At 30.5% G+C, this 23594-nt stretch overlaps 1 protein-coding gene across 1 annotated transcript; it reads left to right on the plus strand.

Annotated features, from left to right (window-relative positions):
• The first annotated feature begins 486 nt into the window (after positions 1 to 486).
• Positions 487 to 13155, plus strand: LOC145017517 (uncharacterized). Its single transcript, XM_078975538.1, has 3 exons — positions 487 to 930; positions 1096 to 1233; positions 12727 to 13155. Exons 1-3 carry the CDS (start codon positions 557 to 559, stop codon positions 12878 to 12880), a joined length of 666 nt encoding a protein of 221 aa, XP_078831664.1. The 5' UTR covers positions 487 to 556; the 3' UTR covers positions 12881 to 13155.
• The last annotated feature ends 10439 nt before the right edge of the window (positions 13156 to 23594 follow it).

Below are 23594 nucleotides of genomic sequence, written 5' to 3' on the forward strand. Positions count from 1 at the left end.
TTGATCCTACATCGACTTGGAAGGAGAACTAAGCATTCATTAAAAGGGGTGTGGATACCTTCTCTGACACAATGCGTTTTAAAATCGCGAGGGCAGCAGATCCCATAAGAACTCTGCAGTTAAGAGTGCTCGTGCGAGATCAATTCAGGGATGGTGACCCCCTGGGAAGTTCTCGTGTCAAGTGGCTCAAAACGGACAATATTATGATACGTGTCGGATGGAGATATTAAAATAGTAACCATTACTTATACGATATATTAGCTTTTAGATTAATTTTCTAGTTTGTTGAAAACTTGAAACACCAAATTATTATATTTAATTTTTACTTTAAAAAATCATTATATTTATAAAAACTACGAAAAAGCGTGGCCTTGTTTGTTTATGAACTCTTAGTCGGTGTAGATTTTAAAAGATAAGATGAGATACAATATTAGCATCAAGGGGAATGTAACTAAAGTCAATAACTAAAAACTCTTATATAAATGAAGCACGCCTTAATTTGTCAAAACTTGTGCCAAAGCTCACTTTGTTTTCTCTATAATTTTTCAGGTCGACCATGGACGCCTTCTTTCAACCAACAGGCCTCCGTCTATCTCAAGATGAAACTGGAAACCCTAATTCTTGGTGTTCATCTTTAAATTATACTTTCTCCAATATAGATGACCAAATTAATCGTTTCGACATCGATGTTATGTTGCATAATTGCCATAATCTTTATCCTAATAATAATAATAACCCTAACCCTAATCTTCCCGAGTTCATCGATCCACCAAGTTATCAAGATTCTAGTTCTTCGAATTTTCCAGCATATATTAGCACCAATGAGCAGACTCCGGTCTTGCTTGAAATGACCACAGCTGCCAATGCTTCGGAAAGCTCAGATATTTCTGCGTATGCCACTTGCACGCCACAAGCAAACCTTTTTCACAGGCAAGCGTTAGTTAGGTGTTTTTGTTTTCTTCATGTATTTGGCTTGTTGATTAACTGTACATGACAAAGTAATATGTCACTTCCAATATGATAGAAAGCTTTGTTTGTGTTTGTATTCAACTTGTTAATTATATAATTTTCATTTATTTCTATTGAACTGTACAGTGATATGTGCAATGGAGATAGGGTGCATAATGGAACAAAGATTGCATTTCGTATAAGAACCGAGCTTGAGGTGCTGGATGATGGGTATAGATGGAGGAAGTATGGCAAGAAGAAAGTTAAAAGCAGTCCTAATCCAAGGTATTTTTCACCCAAAACGTTATTATATATGGACTTCATTTATGTGCATGTGTGAGCTTTTATAATTAACCTTGGAAATCCCAAAACCAGAAGTAACGAGAGATCAATTATATATATATATATATATATATATATATATATATATATATATATATATATATATATATATATATATATATATATATATATATATATATATATATATATATAATACAATACTAAACTAAAAGCTATCAAAGGTTTTTGCGATTTTGAGCGTCCAATATCGTCACTCCACTCAACAAACCAACGTGTACCTATCCCCACTATAATAAAAAAAAAATCACAAACGTTATTTATGGATCTCAAAAAGATTATATATTTGTAATTAGTAATTAAGATAAAAAAAAATATAATTAAATTGAAGAGATAGTTGTTGGAGAGAGCTTGTAAATTAGCATCAAAAAATAATAAAAAGTTATTAGATAAAGGACTCTCATGAGGGCTTATTTGAATTTGTAGAACCTATTTAACCCGAAAGAGTCCTCGAGTAAGCTTCAGTTAATTATAGTCGTTGTTATGTAGGGTTAATTTCAAATGAAACTATATGTATTAAAAACATAGGTGGCCGTTGTTTCATATATATATATATATATATATATATATATATATATATATATATATATATATATATATATATATATATATATATATATATATATATATCCCTTAGGAGTTAATCATGAAAACAAGCCTTCCAGCCTAGTTTTGGCATTCGTAGTATACTAGAATCACATGAGTGTCATTTTGCCATGCAAGTTTCCGTAATGATTAAGGTGCAGTTTGTTTTTTGAAAAAATATCTTCAAACCTTTAGTTGCTGCGCGGATGTGTGGACAGTACTATTCTGTGAAAATGACAAAGAAAATATGTTGTTTGATATATATATATATATATATATATATATATATATATATATATATATATATAGAAGTAGGTTCATGCGAAAATATAAATATCTTGCGAAAACGCGAAAACAGATTTTATCTTGTGAAAATCAAGCACATGTACTATAAAAAAATAAATTTATTAGCAATAAATTAAATATAATAATTTTACATTTGACGGTGTTATGGTAATATAGATTTAAAGACGGTTTTGATAATTATATTTTTTTACGTCCTTAATCATTTTTAAATTCATGTTTTCTTAATAAAAATGTTAAAAATCATACTTTGCTAATATGAAACAATTTATCATCTATCATCGATTATCATCATATATTTCAAAGTTTGGATGAATTATTTTCCAAAATATAATGTTGAGGTGACACAATATCATTGGTTTTTCTTGTTTTCGCGTTTTCGCAAATTATTTGCATTTTCGCATATATATATATATATATATATATATATATATATATATATATATATATATATATATATATATATATATATATATATATATATATATGTGGATGGTTTTTTTATTTTTATTTTTGCAGATATACCCTTATTATAAATTTATTAGTAGATCATTTTTGTGTTATATACTTGTTCATTCTTTACCTCTTCTCTCTGTTAGATAAATACTTTCTAGGCTAAATATTATTATTTTAAACTTATAAAACAGTGAGATAAAAAAAAACAAGTAATGGAAACAAAAACATTTAGTTGTGAACTTGTGTGATTTTGAATCGTTTTCTGGCAACAATGATAACAAATTTTGAATTGTTTTCTAAGCTCCAATAAAAAGAATTTCAAAACTTACAATGCTGAAGTTTTAAGTTATCTACAAAATAATACAAAAGATAGCACATAAATTAACATTTTTATCATAAAACTAACATAAAAGAAGTGGAAAACAATAACGAAATCTTCCATTTTACACAAATCATAAATCAGATTAATATGAAGCAGAAATCAAAAATCGGAATTGGTAAGGCTACCTAAAATAAGATTTACACGAATACAATATCATTTTTTGAAGAATGCGTGAAATATGAATAATTAATAAAATCGATATATTAAGAAATATTGAAATCAGAATTTTGAAAAGAAACATTGAAATTGTAAATCAAGTTTGCGTGAAAAAACCAGAATCAATTTATTTGTTACCAATGAAAATATAGAATTGTTTCATACAATCATTTGATCGATGGTGGTAAGAAACTCTATATAATGATTACTCAAGTATTGCATATCTTTTAGTCTTCACTGTTGATTTTGTTTTAGTTTAGTTTTTATTGTTTTCTTTTTTCGCTGAGCCGCCATAGATGATTTATCATTTTTTTTATACTACATTATAAGATAGATAAAAATAAAACTTTAAATATTTGGAGGCTGTGAACTATTGCCAAATTATCCAACCCATTAGCAAGACCCTGGATGGTCCTCTCTAGGTGACATAGTGATGAGGAGAATCCAAATTTCCTGTCTACGGTAACAATCATAAAACGGTCAAAATGGATGGTGAGAAACACCACTAACTTTCTTTCGCACTTGATAAATTAAAGGGAAGACTCTTCTTTCATATTTAACCAAAACCTAGTTCGTAAATGCATAGGAGACATATTTACAAATACAACTAAATATTATATGTTGTTATTGCTCTTATGGCCCTTCGTAATATTAGTTAAAAATATGGTTTTGTTTTAATTAATATTTTAGTACAGTTTTGCTATATTGGATAGGGATATATGGGGGCGTTGATGCGTGCATTTTGACTTGGAGTTGACATCAGTAAATGAATACAGAAAAAAAACAAACATAATAAATGATAGTGATTATTGTACAGGCAATAAAAGAAATTCGCAAAATAAACATAGAAAAAGAAACTTTTAATGTTCATAAACGTGATATCGCTCATCTTTGACGGATTAAATTCGTAGGCTCTGCTTTAACCAGCACTTCACAACGACAAATTACACCATGGGGATTAATGATTAGCTAAAAAAAATAAACGAATACAAATATTTTACTAAAATATAAATAAATATACATTTAAAAAATAATAAATCAATATCATTAACTATAACATAATGTTTTTTAAACTAAATTAAAACATGAATAGTACTATTCAAGGTTGTCAAGATTGGGATCCTACTTAGGATCGTTTTTGGGTTCGCAAGATTGAAATCGTAAGATCGGGATCGAGATCCTAAGATCCCACAAAATAGAATATAATTTTAATTTATAATATTTAATTTTGAAAAATATTTCAAAACTTTAATTTTTCGTTCAAAAGTTATAAAAAAATCGAAATATTAGTCGTAAGTCACAATAAAAAATAATAAATGGTAAAGGGTAAAAGACATAAAGTGGTAAAAAAATTTCATTTGCAAAAAAAAAAAAAAAAAAAAAAAAAAAAAAAAAAAAAATCAAAGGAAGGTAAGATCGGATCGAATCTCGATCCTACGTACCTACATGCGATCCTACCCCAAATACAATCATTTTACGATTCAGATCATTTTTCATGCATAGGATCATACGATCCTACGATCCTACGATCAAGATCGCGATTTTGACAATGATTGTACTATTGTGATTATCTTAAATCATATAATAATAAAATATTTATTAGCATGATCTATATTGAATAGTTGTATATAATAGTTATAATGATAATTATATTCAAATTAAAATGAGTATTTATCTTAAACTATACAAGTTCAATGGTAATATTGTATCTATCCGATTATAATAACACATGAAATATATGTGAATATAAATTTATACTAAATTAATTTAAAAACTAATTTTATTTTTTCCCAGTTTTGATCGTTATGATGTTCAAATAGCAACCATATAACATTCAGGGTTACATAAATTTTGATGTTGTATAATCTTTAGGTAAAAATATATTCGGATCAAGTCCGATCCTAAATGGATATGAAGTATGCGACCGCACATGACCCTTAAAAAAATAGGACCCAAGATTTAGTAAAATTTATCTATTAAATAAGTTAATATATACCCTTTTATGTAAATGTTTACAAAAATATTTTGTTAACTGGCTGGCGAAGTTACACGTCCGTTATTTTCCGTTATTCTTTTCTTCTCGCTGTTCATTGCTCGATTCCACATACAAGCTATCATTTTTTTTCTTTTTGTTAATTACTTTCATGTGGTTGGGTATTCATCTAAAACTAACTTTTTAATTTATTGACTTTTTTAAAAGTCAGTAAGTTACAAAAAATATTTAGCTACTTAATAAGGACTTTTAAAATAATTATTTTTTTACGTTTTAAAAATAACATTTTAAGAAGTAACAATTTGTGACTCTTTAAAATAATTCATAACTTATTATGATAAAAAAAAATTAAACCAAATAGTTTTAACTTATTGACTTGTTGACTTTTACCATTAAAAATATAATCCAAACATTTTTTTAAAAGCTTTTTTTCCCAACTTCATTAGTCAGCAAGTAGTTATTGACAATACTACGTTTTAACTTCAAAATAAAATCCTAAACACCCTTAAGTAGTTCCCATATTATACAATTCTAGAATCATATGTGTACTTTTTAATTAATTACTCTCCTGTCAGTTTTCTTTTTTGAGTTAGTTTGCATTGCTTTTTCAGAAGTAACTTTACTTTTATTTTTAATTCAACCAAATCCATCAAAGGGCTAGCCAAAATTACCATTTTATCCTGATACTTGATTGTACATTTGATTAGACACTTGATTTCAAACCAAACACATACCAAAAATTCAATGGCAACAAGGAAGGTCCAACATACATAATATATATTTATCTATAATATATAGGTGCAGAGAGCTTCACCAACACACATAATATACATAATTATCTATATTATATGTATAACAAAAAAGAGAAATAGAATTTTAAGCACAACAAAATGAATAGAAGTCGACATCGTATGTATTTCAACAAAATCAAATAGATTCAAGCACTCAAAACATTGCATATTTTATTTGTTGGATTGGTTTCATTGAGCAATCACTCAAATGAGTACAAAAATAAAAAACAAACAAACAAATGAAAACCAGATTCAACATCATTATCATATTAAACTAATATAACCAAACTCTGTGCTAAATAGGGGAGCAAAAGGCTTGTCCCGATAAAACTTGTGCAAGAGCAAAATTTTCTAAAGCAAGAGAATTACTAATAACTTGTGCAAGAAACATCAAATGTAGCCACTTCAAATTACCAACCGCACAACCTTTCAATTACATATAATGATATATCCTATGGGCATAATCGTAATAGAGGGGGCATCCAAACTTGAGTGCAACACAAGTTTAACAACACCAATCAACCTTGTTGAGTGAATCATCAATTGTATCCAATCTAATCAAATAGTTACATCTAATTATATCTCTTCCAAATATGCTTAGAATTCATCACAATCATCAGAAGTGAGACAAATAGTGTCTAACTTCTAATGCACACGTTGACATGCTAGATTGATAATACACTAAGATACACAAGATACCCATCCCTACGTTGATAACTACCTCTCCAATTAGACTCATCCATATGTACTTACATAAATGATTGTTAGTATAAGCATAGAACAAACACAATCACACCACCAAGTAACCACATCCCTCCCCCAACCCAAAATAACACACCTACCACACAAAAATAAAGAACTGTGATCGATTAAGAAGAAGGGGTAGGGTCCAATTTCTTATTGCTACTGGAGATATAAACGCAAATGAGAATGGGTTAGACTTCAATTTTTGAGTCAAAAGGTTTACCAAACAACTTCAGATGACCAAGTCACCCAAAAATGTCTGACTTGACTCAGTCAAACACATATCAAATGGGGCCTAAACAATTGTTAATTGAGACCATTATTTCGATTAAACCCGTACTCTTGGTCGGTAAATTTGGAATCAGGTAATCAACGATCACGATTCCAACTGTTCATCGATGTATTTTCTATGTTTTTCATCATTCTACCTCTAATTATTTAAGATTATATATTGTATTTTCGTTAAGTTGTTTTGTTTTGATTATTTTTATAACAATTATCAATTTATGTTAAGATTAATGAATTTTTCGTATATAAAACTTATTATAATTAGGGTCTATTTTCACTTTTCATGGGTTCTTAAATTCAACGGACCAGCCAATTCTTCGAACTGATATTATTTTCAATTAAATCACAAACTACTTATTTGTATATTTTTAGTTTTGCATAACAATTTTAGACAAGTGTTTGGTTTATGAGTAGTGCATTAATAAAATTAAATATGATTTCAAGTAACAATACTTCAATTATAGTTATATTAGATTAATTGAAATCCGATATTTTTGTTTAAGATTGTACAAAATAGTTAACCTAAATTTTAACAATAATAAAACATCATAATTTTAATGCAACGTCTTTCAATTTGCAACCTACTATATACTTTGATTCGTCACTTTTAAGCTTGATGTTAAATATGATGGCCAAAAGGTTTTCAAATCAACTAAAATATGTTTAAAGCTATTATTAAAATAATTAAATGTTTAAATACTTTAAGTATGTTTATATAATTAGTGAAAAATCTCTAAATAAATGGTTTTAAGTTAATTAAGTTATAACAGTTAGAAGTAATATTAAAAATCAATTTTAACTATAAAAGTTACATAAAATCAAATTTATCTTACTTTAAAACAATAATTAGTATGTAAAAAGTAATCATAATTGAAAAAGAATAGTTTTTAGTTATTTTGAATAACCTCTTTAATAAGATATAGATATATTATTTTAAATCATCCAACTATATGAAATGCCTAGTTCCAAGAAAACACTACATAAATGTTAAATGAGATAGGTATCACGTGTATAAGATAACTTATTGCAATATAGTTTTTGATGAAACTACTAAGCTATTTGACATAATATAAATTTACACACTCATAACCATATGATAGAACCCATCAGAAAATTAGCTTATTACAATATAGCTCTCTTCTTGTTCTCATCTACTTTTTCATCCTTGCATATGTATGTGTTCTCTTCTCCCCTTACTTATTGTCAATGACCATTGTAGAACCCAATAAAATAAGAACATACACCAATAAGGCCACTTCCCACGACATGTTCATTTTTCAACAACATTAAAACTCAATACCCCTTCTTCATGATCAAAACGATGACCATTATAGTTTATGGGTGGAACTTTTCCCTATATATGTTTGTGTTTACCATGTCCTAGACCATACTGATAACGACACCCTTCAACCTATTAGCATCGATGAACCCTTGTAAGTTACATGATACCATTGTCAAATAATGGATCAATAATACAATTTCCATAAAGTTAGCTTAAACTATCGTGAAACATGAGCCTCTATCTAAGAACTTTTCAAAGAGACAAAATCACTTACATGTTTTATATAGAAGAACAATTCAACACCCTCATCTCAAATCTTTCTCTAATATGTAAGATTAATATACTAAACTAAAACCCCCACCAGACAAACTCACATATATAAGAAACCCAAATTTTGACCCAATCACTTATGTCATGCAATAGTTTGATTCACTTTCGAGCTTACATAAAGCCCACTTTAAACTGCTTTTGGAAAAATATGACATAGTTACAAGAATCTCACACTAAACACACTCTTCCCTTTAATGAACCGATAACAAAAAATTTGTCTCCCAAACCTCCTCCCCACCATAACTCTCCCAACACTAATTATTATGTTATCCAACATGGTGGATATTGTAATAGCTACACAATTCCTAAATGTAGAAACAACCATGAACATGTTCGATCCTCATACCCCTAACTTGTAGACTACCATGATATCTACATCATGCCTGTAATACCCATGGAGGTCATATCATGATCATAATTTACGACACCATCGTGCCAATAGTCAGATATCCTTGATCCTTAACCAAACCATTAGCTTTAGCGACACCTATCTCTACATACCTATTTCACCATCAACACTACCTATACGTATGGTACTTCTATGATACCCACCAAAATCAAGGCTCCCTACCATATTGTACAACTCCAGCTACTAGAAAACTCGTGTTACATAGATATGAATTCTAGTAGGCTTGGTAATAGTAATTTTTCAATCATCTTATTCATCTTTTACATGTAGTAAAAGTGACATATCCTTCTTTACCTACAACCATGATAAATACATTCCTTGCATTATTCTATATATTGACAACAATGTTCTTGTTATAAGTGTATCCCATATTTGTGCAACATGGTTCATTACGTCTCTATATATGTTGGAGTCTCCGTGCTCTCTATAAGGACTTTTTTAGATTTATTACAAGATTCCACATATATCTTACATGGTATAGAGTTGGTATCACACACCCCCATGGCCTGACACATCATTGTTTGACTCATCGAGCATTTATCTCTTATGGGGAGTGTTAGTGTATCCCATATCAGTGTGACAAGATCCCTTATGTCCATATATATGTTGAAGTGTCCTTTCTCTTCGTAAGGGCTCTTTTACAGAGACAATATTGGACTTTACTTATATGACTGTATCATATACTTGGTCGACACGTTGAATTCTTAGCGGTATCCTATCTTAGTACTACTCTTGCCCAAGCATGCTTAACTGTAGAGTTCTGATCGGATGGTGCATTAGTGCTAGTATGATGGGACCCTTAGAGTTTAGATGGGATCGGTTGCTTAGTATTGTTAGTATATCTCACATCAGTGTGATATAATCCCTTATGTCTCTATATATATTAGAGTCTTGCTTCTCTCCATAAGGGCTCTTTTGGAGAGACAATCTTTGACTCCAAATATGTTTACATGGTACCAGATTCGGTGTCATACACCATCCTGCATGGCTTAACACATCCCTATCTATCCTCATCAAGCTTTTGACGTTGAAGGCAAGTGTTTTTGTATCCTACATTGGTGTGGCACATGCCTTTATGTCTTTATATATGTTGAAGTTTCCACTTTCTATTTTGAATACGTGAATCCACGTATATCTTACAGTTCTCACTACTTCATCTATAACTTTTAACACCTAGATCACCAATACACTAGAGAATGAATTTGAGATGAGGAATTCAAGCCCTTTAGCTTACTTCTTGGGAATATCAGTAAATTATACCTTAAAGACTATGTTCATTACCCAACAAAAATACATATAGGATATAATACAATGTAGAAATATGTAACATTACAAACTCATTGCCACTCCGGTCAACACTAGCTCCAAAGGCAAGACCAACAACGGGGGAACTACCAACAAACCATTTCTTTATGAAATCTTAGTTGCATCTCTTCGGTACCTCACAATGTAGGCTCGTGTAGAGTTACAATAAATGATATGTATTTATAGTAGAATTGACCTAGAGTTACAATAAATAAGATGTATCTATAGTAGCATTGACCTAGATTTAGAGGATGGTCCAACAGATCATTAAAAGGCTAGCATAAAGTCACAAATTGTTCTCTAAGATTAAGATTGTACGAACAATATCAAAGCTGAGATTCTACTTCATAGCTTCTAGTCAAGATTGTACTTTTTCTTAGACTTTGATTCTTTTAGAAATCTCCAATCTTCATTGAGACTAACTTTGAACTTCACTAAGGCCGAAGCTGAGACCTTTTTTTTATAAGACGAAGCCTAAATAATGGTTTTCGAAATGATTAGCCCTTTGAAATTCTTCTTCATTTGGATTAGACTCTTCATCTCAATATTTACCACACAATCCTATCCTAATATCTTATATAAGAGACCATCATTTTTATTTTTTCAAAATAAATATATATCTTAAATCACATTAGTTTGATTCTTTAATACATTAAACTTAGTTGTTATTTTAATTTTAGTGATAACTATTGTCAATCTAGTATATTTAACTTATTAATTTAAAATATATTCTTGATATAAATATTATTATTTTAGTGCTATCAATTTTGAATATCAATCTATTTCATTTAGTTGGTTATTCTGGATATGCACTTAAACATACAACCTAAAACAAGTCATAATTACATGTAACTTAATAGTATAACCATTAAGTAAACGTCTCTAATGTATTTATCCTTTATCATGTTCATATTAATTATAATATTTTATATAACTTCGTTTAAAAATTATTATCAAACTACGGTTATTAACAGTTATTAACAATGACATAGTTCTTCTTAACAACAAATATTTGTCAGTATCTTAATTACATTATTATATTATGCACAACGGGAGACACTCACTTAACTTTAATAATATTTCACATAATGTAAGATTAGTTTTAATTATATATCTAATATTATCCTTTAAGTCATTGTTCTATATTTATTACTATTATTATCATTGAAAAAAAATCATAGAAGATCGGACATTTCACTTTATCAAACCCCGATAATCATATTAGGATGTAATCATATTAACTATCATATGATCATACACAGCACATTATACAAAAAAGAAAAAAATATATAGATAGAGGTATAAATATTATATAGACAACATATTATATTCGATAGAGGTATAAGTACTAGATAGGAGAGGGTATGAATAGAATCATCCTTTACCAAAACCTAAAATTGAAAATAAGATAAAATGCAATTTGAGGATGAATGTTAATGTTTTCATAACTCACTGTCATTTTGTAACAACTCGAACCTGTAGCCATTGATTATTTTACGCTCCAAAACAATGTGCAAGTGATTATAGATAATTACTAGAAACTAAAGTAAACATTTTGATAATTAATTGATTTTAAACAACGTTAATCAAAATATAGCCAACTTGCAGTAAATCTCAATAAAAAAGACATAATAACAATTCTGAAAGAATAACACGATATATGATAAATAAATTAACGAGAGGACGTGGTATTAAAAAAATTATGTCGTGCATGGCAGGCAATAAAATTTGTTCGAATGCAAGAGTGTCATTTTCAATCCATGGATGAGATTTTAGACCATAGGTTTTTGTTTGGTTAAATCATTATCTATCTATTTTAAAAATATTAAGAAATATGAAAGTGTATAGGAATAGAAAAAGCATAGTAATGCCGCTATCTTGGTTTTACATTTTAATTAAAGTACCGATATGTGATTTATCTTGTATTATTCTTGGTAATGGACTGCTGCATCATTATTGCTTAACAGTGTAAGCATTATGATCAATATATATATATATATATATATATATATATATATATATATATATATATATATATATATATATATATATATATATATATATATATATATATATATTCTACAGGAATGGTAATAGTTGTACAGAAATAACAAATGGTTGACGGTTTATTATAAAGGAACAATGACTTGATCGATTTTTAAACTCAAAAAACCCTTTTGATCAAACGAATCCATTTTGATTTGTAAAAACTTATTCTATGTCGGCACTTTAGGTTAGGATTCTTCTTTAAGAATATTTGAGTGCCAATGTGTTACGCACAAAGTAATTTCCTATCGTTGAGCTTACTCTTATTGAATCCTATTCTTTTAATTAATTTCCTACAAGTTAATACCAAAATATCTAGAGTTATTGATCACATGACCTGATAAACAGGAACTACTACAAATGCTCCACGGCAGGCTGCAGGGTCAAAAAAAGAGTAGAGCGGGATCCAAATGATTCAAGATATGTGATAGCAACCTACATTGGGAGGCATAACCACCACGCTTGCAATCCTACTGGCGCATGGACATCGCAATTCACGTGAGGAAATTAAGCCACATCCATTCACGATAAATTGAAAGCATATGGCATTCGTGTAAATTTATACATGTCGCGGAGTGATGAAAGTTGGTCTTATGTCTGTAACATGACTTGAACCATTGATCTCAAGAAGAATAACAACATCTGATACCGTTAAGCTTAAACATAATCCACATTAAATTATTAAAATAATGTGCAACAAGTTTAATCAATTTTTGTGTGGCCTACCAAAAATTGATTAAGGGGCTATCTTGTTTTACATAGTATAATCTTAATAAAGCACTGTACTATTGTTATATTTTGTTTGATGGTCATAAGGGGTTATCTTGGTTTACATATGATATCTCCTTTGCATTTTGGCTGCCAATTACTTAAGAATGTTGTGTTGCATTAAGGATGATCACAATAGTTCTCAAATCTGATTGTTGAAACCACATGGTTCATTGTTATTTTACGATGGTTTATTGATTACAGTGCACGAAGTTTTAGTGCTCCAAAGTTTAAGTTCAATGTTCGTTGCTATTGTTAGTGGTTGTAAAATTCGATCCTCACAAATGGTATTGGTATGTATAATTTTTTAAAACAACCACAAAAATATTTGGTAAAATACATGTTTAGTAGAAGCTAATGAGAAGAAATTTTGTTTTGTAGGGATATCTTAGGAATTGGGGTTTAAATACGAAATAATCACAAATGAAGATATTGTCATTTATTAACTCCTTTTGAATTTTCTTTATAAGCATATGTTTCTTATATTAGTTTCAACCGTGAATATATAATATATTTTTTATTTTAACCCTTAACATACTTAGCGAATAGGTTATGTTTATTTAATTTTCATATAATAAAGACAAAAGTGGTCCAAAACAATAAGGTTTTTTTTTAATTATTGATTTTTCAAAAAATATTGTTTTTCTGATTTCGTATTTTGCACACCCTCAATAAATAATCATATACTAAAACTAGAGCAATTCATGATAACCGAAAGGAAATTATTGGCCATCCATTGCTTTATACTGGAAAAACGAAAACATCAATATACTTTAAAACGGACATTTCCGAACGAAAAACAAACATTAAAAAGAAACTGATACGTTGAAAAGTTACTTACGTTGAAATATAACATGTTTCCTAATGGAATTAATTGGCGCAAAAATTTCATTATGTTCGTTTGAAGATGACATATTCCCATGTAAACTGAATTGAAAATAATTTTCAATTTGATTATGTTTTGCAATAACAATCAATAAACCCAACGATAAACAATTCAAAATATAGGTATTTATCTTTCAAAATTAGTTTTCTTGCAATGTCAATTTTATGTGGTGTCATCCATAGGATATCATGTGTCAATTCAAAAGCATTAATGAAGTTTGATAAACAATTCAACGATAAAGTGGTCTATACATCAAATGTGTTGTATAAAGAAATAGTATACGATTAATAATGCACAATTAAACATGTGTTCATGTATATTTGTAAAGAATCTCAACTTTTAATTTTTAATTTTTACCAATAATTATTTAGATGTAATAATCCATTTGTGTAAAAAAAACTAATTGAATCTAGAAACTAATTTCTTAAAAAACTATTCTCACCCGTTGTTCGGCGCGTGTGTATATATATATATATATATATATATATATATATATATATATATATATATAATGGAGGTTTAATAAATAGCATGAGTGGTTGAATGATTAGAAAGTAAATTTTACGGAATGGTGAGTTATAGTAAATAAGGGCACAAATAATTATTTGGCGCAAATAATTATTTGGATGGATTTAATCGTTTAGTGTGGCAATATGATAATTTAAGGGAGTAAATTAATTAAAATGGGATTTATTAGATTAGAATAATAACAATGAAGTTAAATTGTAAAGTTTTAGGGGATTTTATGTTATTTTCAAAAACTTTGGAGGAAATCAAGCATGGGTTAAAACTGTCAAAAGTCCAAACTTTGGGTGTTATTTCTAACAATTTTGGAAACTTCTGCTTTCTTGTTTCCTGCATCACGACATTGTGAGAGGCAGGAGACCCTTCATCCCATTGGTGGCATTCGCATCAAAGTCCCGTATATAATCACCCAAAAACCCTAGAGTAGTGAGGGTAAGAGTGTATGTGTATCTGCGGCTGGAGAGGGAGGCAGATGGAGATTGAGATCGAGAAAAAATAAGGAGAGATGGGAGGAGATTGCCATTGTCGGAGCTCCTCTTGAGCCACGTACCTGTAGAGCACGGGATGTGAGCAAAGATTAAAAAAAAATGATATTGGGAATAAGATAGAATCGTCGGTGTTTGAGTATAAGGAATCGTCGCCGGAAATGGAAGCTTTTTTTGTGTCTACGAAGAGACCGGGAATGGGTTTTGCTGGAGTTGAGATAGTGATGTTCAGAAAGAATTCGAGTTCTGGTAACGGTTTAGATTGAGTCTGGTTCTGGTGAGCAATGTCATCGGTGATGGCGCTTAAAGCCGTCAATGGTGGGGCTGGTTAACGGAGTCCTTAATCTCCGTCTTGCCCTTGAGGTCTCAGCCTCACTGTCGCCAGAATAAGGAACTCATTTTCGATGCTTTCAAGGATATTGGGTAATGGGAGATTTGAGAGGATGATCTAAGATAAAAGGAAGAGGGAGATGTCGCCGGAGGAGGAGGCCACACCGGTCAAGCTGCATCGCTGGAGGTGACATCGACCAAGAGCCTTCAGGCGGCTGAGGAAGATCACGCAGGTAAAGGCTCTCCTTGCTTTTGGATTTATCCAACTATATTAGATTATTTTAATTTAATATGGCCCATTAACCTTTGGACTCCTTGTCATGATGGGCTATTCATCTCTTGGGCTGAAGAATTCTAATGAAAACTAAATGGACTCAACCCTCATATTAGTATAGAATGTGGGCTAGTTGCTATAATGGACTTCATTTCTTAATATATAATTTTAATGGATTAACAATGATAAAGCTTCATGGGCTCATAGCTTGTAAATTGGGTTTATCTAATTATTGTAGTCTGGTAAACTCTAAGATTCGGTGTTATCCCACTTTGACTTGAAAGGAATATTCTCACGGACCATTTGGAGTATGATCCATATTTAAGATTATCGAAGCATAAATTTTATTTTATTGGTTTATGGATATTAGCCTCAGTCTAAGGTTTGACCCTGATTGGTATCAGGTGGTTAGGTGGTTTATGCTAGCTGCTGATGGGATTCAACTCTTTGATCCACGTGAGTTGTCCTCACTATACTAACAAGGTCGAAGGCACCAATGTCGGCCATTTTTGGATTTGTATCCGGGTTTATTGTATGATATGCTTATTGACTTATATCCTGGTAATTAGGATGGTTTCTACGTTAATGATCGGTTACTGTTAGATCGGTATCCTGCTTATAGGATGGTTGCTATGTTAGTGATTTGTAGATCTGTATGTTATCTGTGTTTGCTAGTTATCATCTATGGAGTGCCCTTAGGGCTATCGGTGGTCATGTAGGATAGCCTGAGAACTCCTGGTTTAAGCTCTCTTGCATGTTCCTTGTTTGGTTGTGACTCTAGAGTAGGACTATCTGTTCAGGTAGCTATCTCACCTCTGGTTACTTATGGTTACGCATTCTATGGGGATTAGCTGGTAGCGGAACTGTATGTGGTGAGAGAATTAGTAGGCAGTAGTGAGTTGTATGATTGTTGTTGCCTGTATTATGTGCCTACTTGATCATGATTGTTTATATGTCGACATATTGTGTTTGGTTGGGTTGAGGCGGTCCAGCTGTGTGCTGTAGGCCAAGATACCCAGGGCGAACCGGATAGACTGCAAACCCGGGAAGGGTAAACCAGTCAGGTTGAAGGCTCGGCGAGCGATCCGGATAGGCTGAAGGCCCTAAGAGGCGGTCCAGACGTATCGAAGGATCGGAGAGCGGTCCAGATAGACCGAAGGTCTGTGAGGCGGTCCAGTCAGGCTGAAGGCTCATTATGCATGTTGTTCTGTGTTTGTTTATATGATATGGTTATATCTGTATGGCGTTGGTATTTTTGAGGGTAACTCACTAAGCCTTCGAGCTTATATTTATCGATTATTGTTTCAGGTACTTCTGATGATCGCAGGAAGGCGAAGGCGTGATCGTGCACTTCCTTATGATTTTATGATTTGATTATGGGACACTCTGACATTAAACCATTTTGAAAACAAGTTTTGTAATAATTACCGGTTTTGAATGATTGAAAAAGTTTTAAATTTACTTGATTTTTATGCATGTTAAATTTAAGGTACAACTATTGTGAGGGTAAAGCATTGTTGACTAAATGACTTCTATAATTATATGTATATTAAATTATATTCATAATTATAATTCTCCTTTTATGGAAACTAATTAAATTTGTCATTAGTGTCAGCAATAACATTCTTTCAGAATGAATTTGTATTTAGGTTTTTATGTATGGATTTGTGTTTTGTTTCAGGACACAATTACTTAAAATATTATAAAGTTGCATGGAATATGAAGAACAAGAGTGTATTCTACTAAAATATACTCCCATTTTGCTATAATATAATCTCATTCTTCTTCATACGAATTCATTTTGAAAGAATATTATTGGTAACATTAATGACGAATTTAATTAGTTTTCATAAAAAATAATTATAATTATAGATATCATTTAATATACATATAATTATAAAAATCATTTAATATTTATCTTTATTTCATTAAATAATAATTCATTTTTACTAAAAGAAAGGATAAAAACACAATGCAAAAATAACAAAAAGACTAAAAACACTAAAATAAACTACATAAAAGAAATAAATAAAATAAACTATCATGTTATAAGCGAATGGGTATTAGTATGCATTATACATGCTAGTGGTGATATACACCAAAGTGAGTATTATAAATCACATTATGGGATACATGAAAAACGCTGAGCTTTTATTTATCCTATGTAGTAGTTGTTAGTGAAATGTATTCATGATATAGAACCTGGTGACAGGTTACACTCACAAGTTACCTAATGATAGGTTATGGTTGTAATTTCTTATAAAGAGAGGGGTAATGATTCCTCATTGGCTTTGAGGCAATCATTAATGAGGTGTTTGAGGTTGTTGATGTTTATAGCCACCACGACCTCGATTGTTTGGTCATTTGGTTGCTTAGGTATTGTGGTTTGGCTTATGTCCTATGTTCTTAACGTTGTAACTTTTTCATATGATGTCAGATTTTTATTATCTTTATATCTACACGAACTTAAGTCTAATACAACTTTCATTTAGATTATTATCATTAACAAGTAATATATTTTTACTTACGATCTTTATAATCACGTGTTATTCATGATTCGTTGGACTTCTAGTAAAAAAAATTCAAAAAGCACATGTTGATATAAAGATTGTAAGTAAAAATATATTACTTTTAACAAGATTAATCTAAATGAAAGTTGTAGTAGACCAAATACGGATGTATAGATATAAAGATCGTTAAAATCCGAGATCATATGAAGAAGTTACGACGTTCAGAAAACAATACCTAAGTCAAACCATAAAACCTAAACAAAAAAGTAAATGGGTTCTTGGTCGCCATAAGCATCAACAACCCTGCACATCTCATTAATGATTTTCCCACATAGGAAGTCATGAAGAAAATCTGAAAAATCGGTCAAAAATATTGAATGTGTATAAAAACAATAAAGATTTATTTTGCAACAAAAAAGATAATGACTAAATGTGTATGAAGTAATGAATATATTAACCTACTAATTTATTTTCAGGATCATAAGGACTAAATATATACACTTTAAACAAGTTGAAAGGATAAATATCGACAAAAAAAAATTACTTAGTAACCTAATACATACAAATTGAAAAGTATATTATTTTTTAAGTCATTGTTCTTTTCTAAAACTATTTTATCCAACTTGTCTTTATTAAAAATTGGCCCTAATTTCAACTTTTTTATAAATCAGTCCAAACTTTCTTATAGAAAATTTTCAAAATTATATATATATATATATATATATATATATATATATATATATATATATATATATATAAAAGAAATTTAGTTTTACAACTTTTTTTATATATTTTTTTACAACTTTATTTTTGACTAATTAGTTTTTACAAAGTTATTTTTTACATCTTCATTGGTATGTAAAAAAAAACATTTTCACATATTAGTTTTTTTACAAAATTGTTTTTAAATTATATATGTGTGTATATCTCCGCTCAAATGTCATGCATATTGGACTGTATTTTTTTTTGGGGAAACTCCTTATAAGTTCTATGTTTTGGTCTTATAATCGATTTAGTTCTGATATTTTTTTTCAATTAAGTCTCAAAAATCGAGAATTATATTCAATTTAACCATTTTACTTGATCAACAGGTCATCCTACTGTAAAAAGTTATAATTTAGTCTCAGATTTAAATTTTATAACAAATTTAATCCGAAATTTACACTTTTGGCCTAAATTTCAAATTTTTGTTGATTTCATCATAAATTGAAATAAAATTAAATATAAATGCAAATTATAAAATCGAGCATAATAATATATTGGAAAGAAAAAAAGTGGAAAATAAAAACTATGGATCATTAAAGTTGAATCATGGATTACTTTTATGATCCATGATTCACTTTTTATGATCCATAACTTTTTTTCCTTTTTTTTCTCTCCAATATAGTATTATGCTCAATTTTATGATTTGTGTTTTTTTAAAGTGTCCTCATGAGTTCTCAATATATATATATATATATATATATATATATATATATATATATATATATATATATATATATATATATATATATATATATATATATATATACACACACATACAAACACATATTTCATTGAATGTTTTTTTATGTATAAAAATGTGTTTGTATACACAAATATATACAAATATGTTTACTATAAAATAGATATTTGTATACATTTTTTTATAAAAACGTGTTTGTATAAATTTAAAATACATATTTGTATACATTTCTTTTTTTAATAACGTATTTTTATATATATATATATATATATATATATATATATATATATGTATTTATATACATACATAATGTTTTTTATATATTTCATAAAAGTTTTTGAATGCATATATGGGTATAATAATATATTATACTAAGTGTATTTCATGCATTTATCATATAATTACGTTTTTATAAATAGGTATTTAAAATAAAAAAAAAATGTGTATATTTTTAGAAATATGTATATTGCATACAAAAATAACTTTTTTATAAAAAAATTATATATGTATTTTGCATACAAAAATGTTTTTTTTTAAGTACATAGAAAACATAAGGTTTTTCACGTAAAAAAATGTTTTTTTATAAATATAATTCTATACAACAAACATGTTTGATTTTTTTAAAATTCAAATAATAATAATAATAATAATAATAATAATAATAATAATAATAATAATAATAATAATAACTTAAATTAGGATGAAATTGGAACTAAAGTTTGAAATCTTAGCTAAAAGTATAAGATTTGGATCAAATTTGTAATAGAACATAATACCTTATTTGGTAGCCTTTTAGTTGGAAAATTAAGAGGCAATCTTTTGATTTTTAAGATCCAAACTTTGATAACATCTGAATTTATGGCTCTTAATTTGTAAAATGCATCTTACATCTTAATTTTTCAGATCTTGGGACGTATCTTAATTAAAAAAAAAAGGAACTCACATTCCTCATTTGCCCTCGTACACCACTGCTTTCCCTCTTCCCTTTCATTAACAAACGTCGACCCATCCTTCCGCTATCACTTGAAGGTTGAACATCGTCGAACTTTAGTTGCGCTCATCACACACAACACTGTCGCACGCCCCTTCTCCCTCCCACTCCCTTTCCAATCAACAACCTCTGTATGCCTCCCTCTCCGAATAAAATTATTCTGCTTTTGCCCCTTTACCCTAACATCGGCGTCCCTTGAATTACGACTCCCTCTTTAAACCGATTCCATCTTTCAGCCGTCGTCATTGCTGTCTGTAGCGCTATCTCCGCCTTTGTTCGCCAATGACATCGACGCCTCCGTCCGCTAGTGATGTCGTTGCCACCGTCCACTAGTGTTGGCTCCATCCAAATCATGCATCTCCCCATCCCCAATCATTCTTCTCCAACAACGACGGTGAAATTGTGGATTTTTCCCATCGTCTTCCCATAGTGAAACGAGGCTTCAGTTTGATTTCCCATCTCCAAATCGTATCAGGTATGTGGAATTGAAGTGTTTTAGAAGTGAATTGAATCTGAATTCGTTATGTTAAGTGTTAACATTGATTACAACAGAGAAATATATACAGCAGAATACAACTGAAGTCCTAATTATTTGGTACACATGTTTGACTATGAACAGGTCTTGTACACGTTACATAAGAGAGCTGGAACAGGTCTTGAGCACATGCTGATTGATAGGAGAAGTTACCGTTGTTACCCCCCGGCAAGCTCAAAGGCGGGACGAATTTGAAGCTTGGTTTTGAGGAACAAAAAGCGATCTTTGGTAAGGGGTTTAGTGAAGATGTCTGCTAATTGGTCAATTGAGGACACAACACTTACATGAAGATCTTTTGATTCAACTTCTTCTCTTATAAAATGGAAATCTAATGCAATATGTTTGGACCTGGTGCAGATAACATGATTCTTTTTCATGAAGATTGCACCAACATTGTCACATAGCAGGAGGGGAGGATCCTTTATGGGAACAACAAGATCATATAATAGTTGTATAATCCATATTAATTCAACTGTTGTATATGCCAGAGATCTATACTTAGCCTCCGTACTCGAACGGGCAACAACTTTCTGTTTTTTTGAGGTCCGACTTATAAGATTGCAACCATGAAAAATTGCAAACCCATATTGAGATCTGCTGTCATCATTGTATGAGATCCATCCGGCATCAGAATAAGCAAGTAGAGAAGTGGCATTAGTTGGGGGAAAATGCAGACAATGATTGAGGGTACCATTGAGATATCGTAGAATCCGTTTAACCACTTGCCAATGATGAATAGTTGGAGAATGTATATATTGACATACTCGATTGACAACGAATGCGATGTCAGGACGAGTGATCGTAGCATACTGAAGTGAACCCACCACTTGTCTGTATAGTTTTGGATCAGAGAACGGATCACCCTCAAATGTTAACTTCACTTGGGTATCAGCTGGAGTAGAAATAGACGCAGCCTTTGACATGTGTGTTTTTGTCAAGGTTGTAAAAAACGCTCGACGTTACCTAGTCGGTGGACTGGGGTCAAGGGACTAATCGGCTAAGCGGAGATTTATCGGGGGATTAATCGGGGACCATTAATTGTTAATTTTTTGGATTTTAAAAAATTAAATATGACTAATATCATATCAAAGTTCGTAAATATCACTGATATGATAACAAAATAAGTTAATATGATTAATACAACAATAATCATGCCTCAAATAGTGTCCATTGAAATAAAACTTTTTCAAAATGTTGAAATTTCATCGTTTTATAATGTTTCACTCATTATGTATGCAGGGATCAATCGCTAGGTTCCCTCTAATCGGTCGAGTAGCGCCTAGGGATTAATCGGAGATTAATTGGAATCTAGTCGGGATTTTTACAACAATGGTTTTTGTTAAAATGTCTCTAATGTAACCTTCTTGACTTAGAGTCATAATAGATGATTTTCGAGTAATTTGAATACCCAAAAAGAAATGTAATTCCCCCAAATCTTTTAGTGAAAAAGTCTTGTGTAGTTGATGAATGAAATTTTGAATTATATTCACATTTGTACCTGTGATAATTAGATCATCAACATAGACAAGAATATAAATAGTGGCTTTGTTGGATGTGTGAACAAACAATGAAGTATCTGATTGACATGCACGAAACCTTTGTTGGATAAGATAAGTTTTGAGCTTATTAAACCAGGCTCGTGGTGCTTGTTTAAGTCCATAAATCGCCTTATTCAAGAGACAAACATGAGATGAATCTGTGGAGTCTTCAAAGCCTCTTGGTTGGCGCATGTAGACATCTTCTAATAAATTACCATTAAGGAATGCGTTGTTAATGTCTAGTTGGCGAATGCACCAGTGATTTGATATTGCAATAGATAACACCAATCGAATCGTTGTGGGTTTGATAACAGGACTGAAGGTCTCAAAATAATCGATACCCTCCTCCTGACTATATCCCTGCGCGACTAAACGAGCCTTGCATCGCTCAATAGAGCCATCTGACTTTCTTTTGACCCGATAAATCCATTTGCAACCTACAACATTCACATTAGAAGGACAGAGAACTAGTGACCAGGTTCTATTCCTTATAAGAGCATCAAATTCATTTTTCATTTCCTCTTGCCAATAAGGAGACTTAACAGCTTGTTTATAAGTCAAAGGTTCGATGTTGATAGTGGATGATAAAGAAGATGAAAAAAGTTTTGGCTTGAGAGAATTTGTGCGGGCTCGAGTTACCATGTAGTGGTGATTGTTCACAGCAGGTCTATAATGAGAAGAACTAAATGGTTGTTGGCGAGCACGAGAGTTAATGGTAGAATTTTGATAATAAGGACTGGGACCAAGAGAAGAGGAGGATGATGAAGATGGGGTGTTGTTTGTGTTTTGTGTAGGTATGGGTGTGTGAAGTGGGGAAGGTGTTGTTGTAATAGACAACGTAGCAACTTGTTGTAGAAGAAGAGAAGTTGCTGGAGAAGATGAAGGAGTGGTAGTAGGATTAGGTGTTGG

The sequence above is a fragment of the Lactuca saligna genome, chromosome 9 (genome assembly GCF_052625555.1).
Source record: "Lactuca saligna cultivar CGN05327 chromosome 9, ASM5262555v1, whole genome shotgun sequence".
Taxonomy (NCBI): Eukaryota; Viridiplantae; Streptophyta; class Magnoliopsida; order Asterales; family Asteraceae; genus Lactuca; species Lactuca saligna.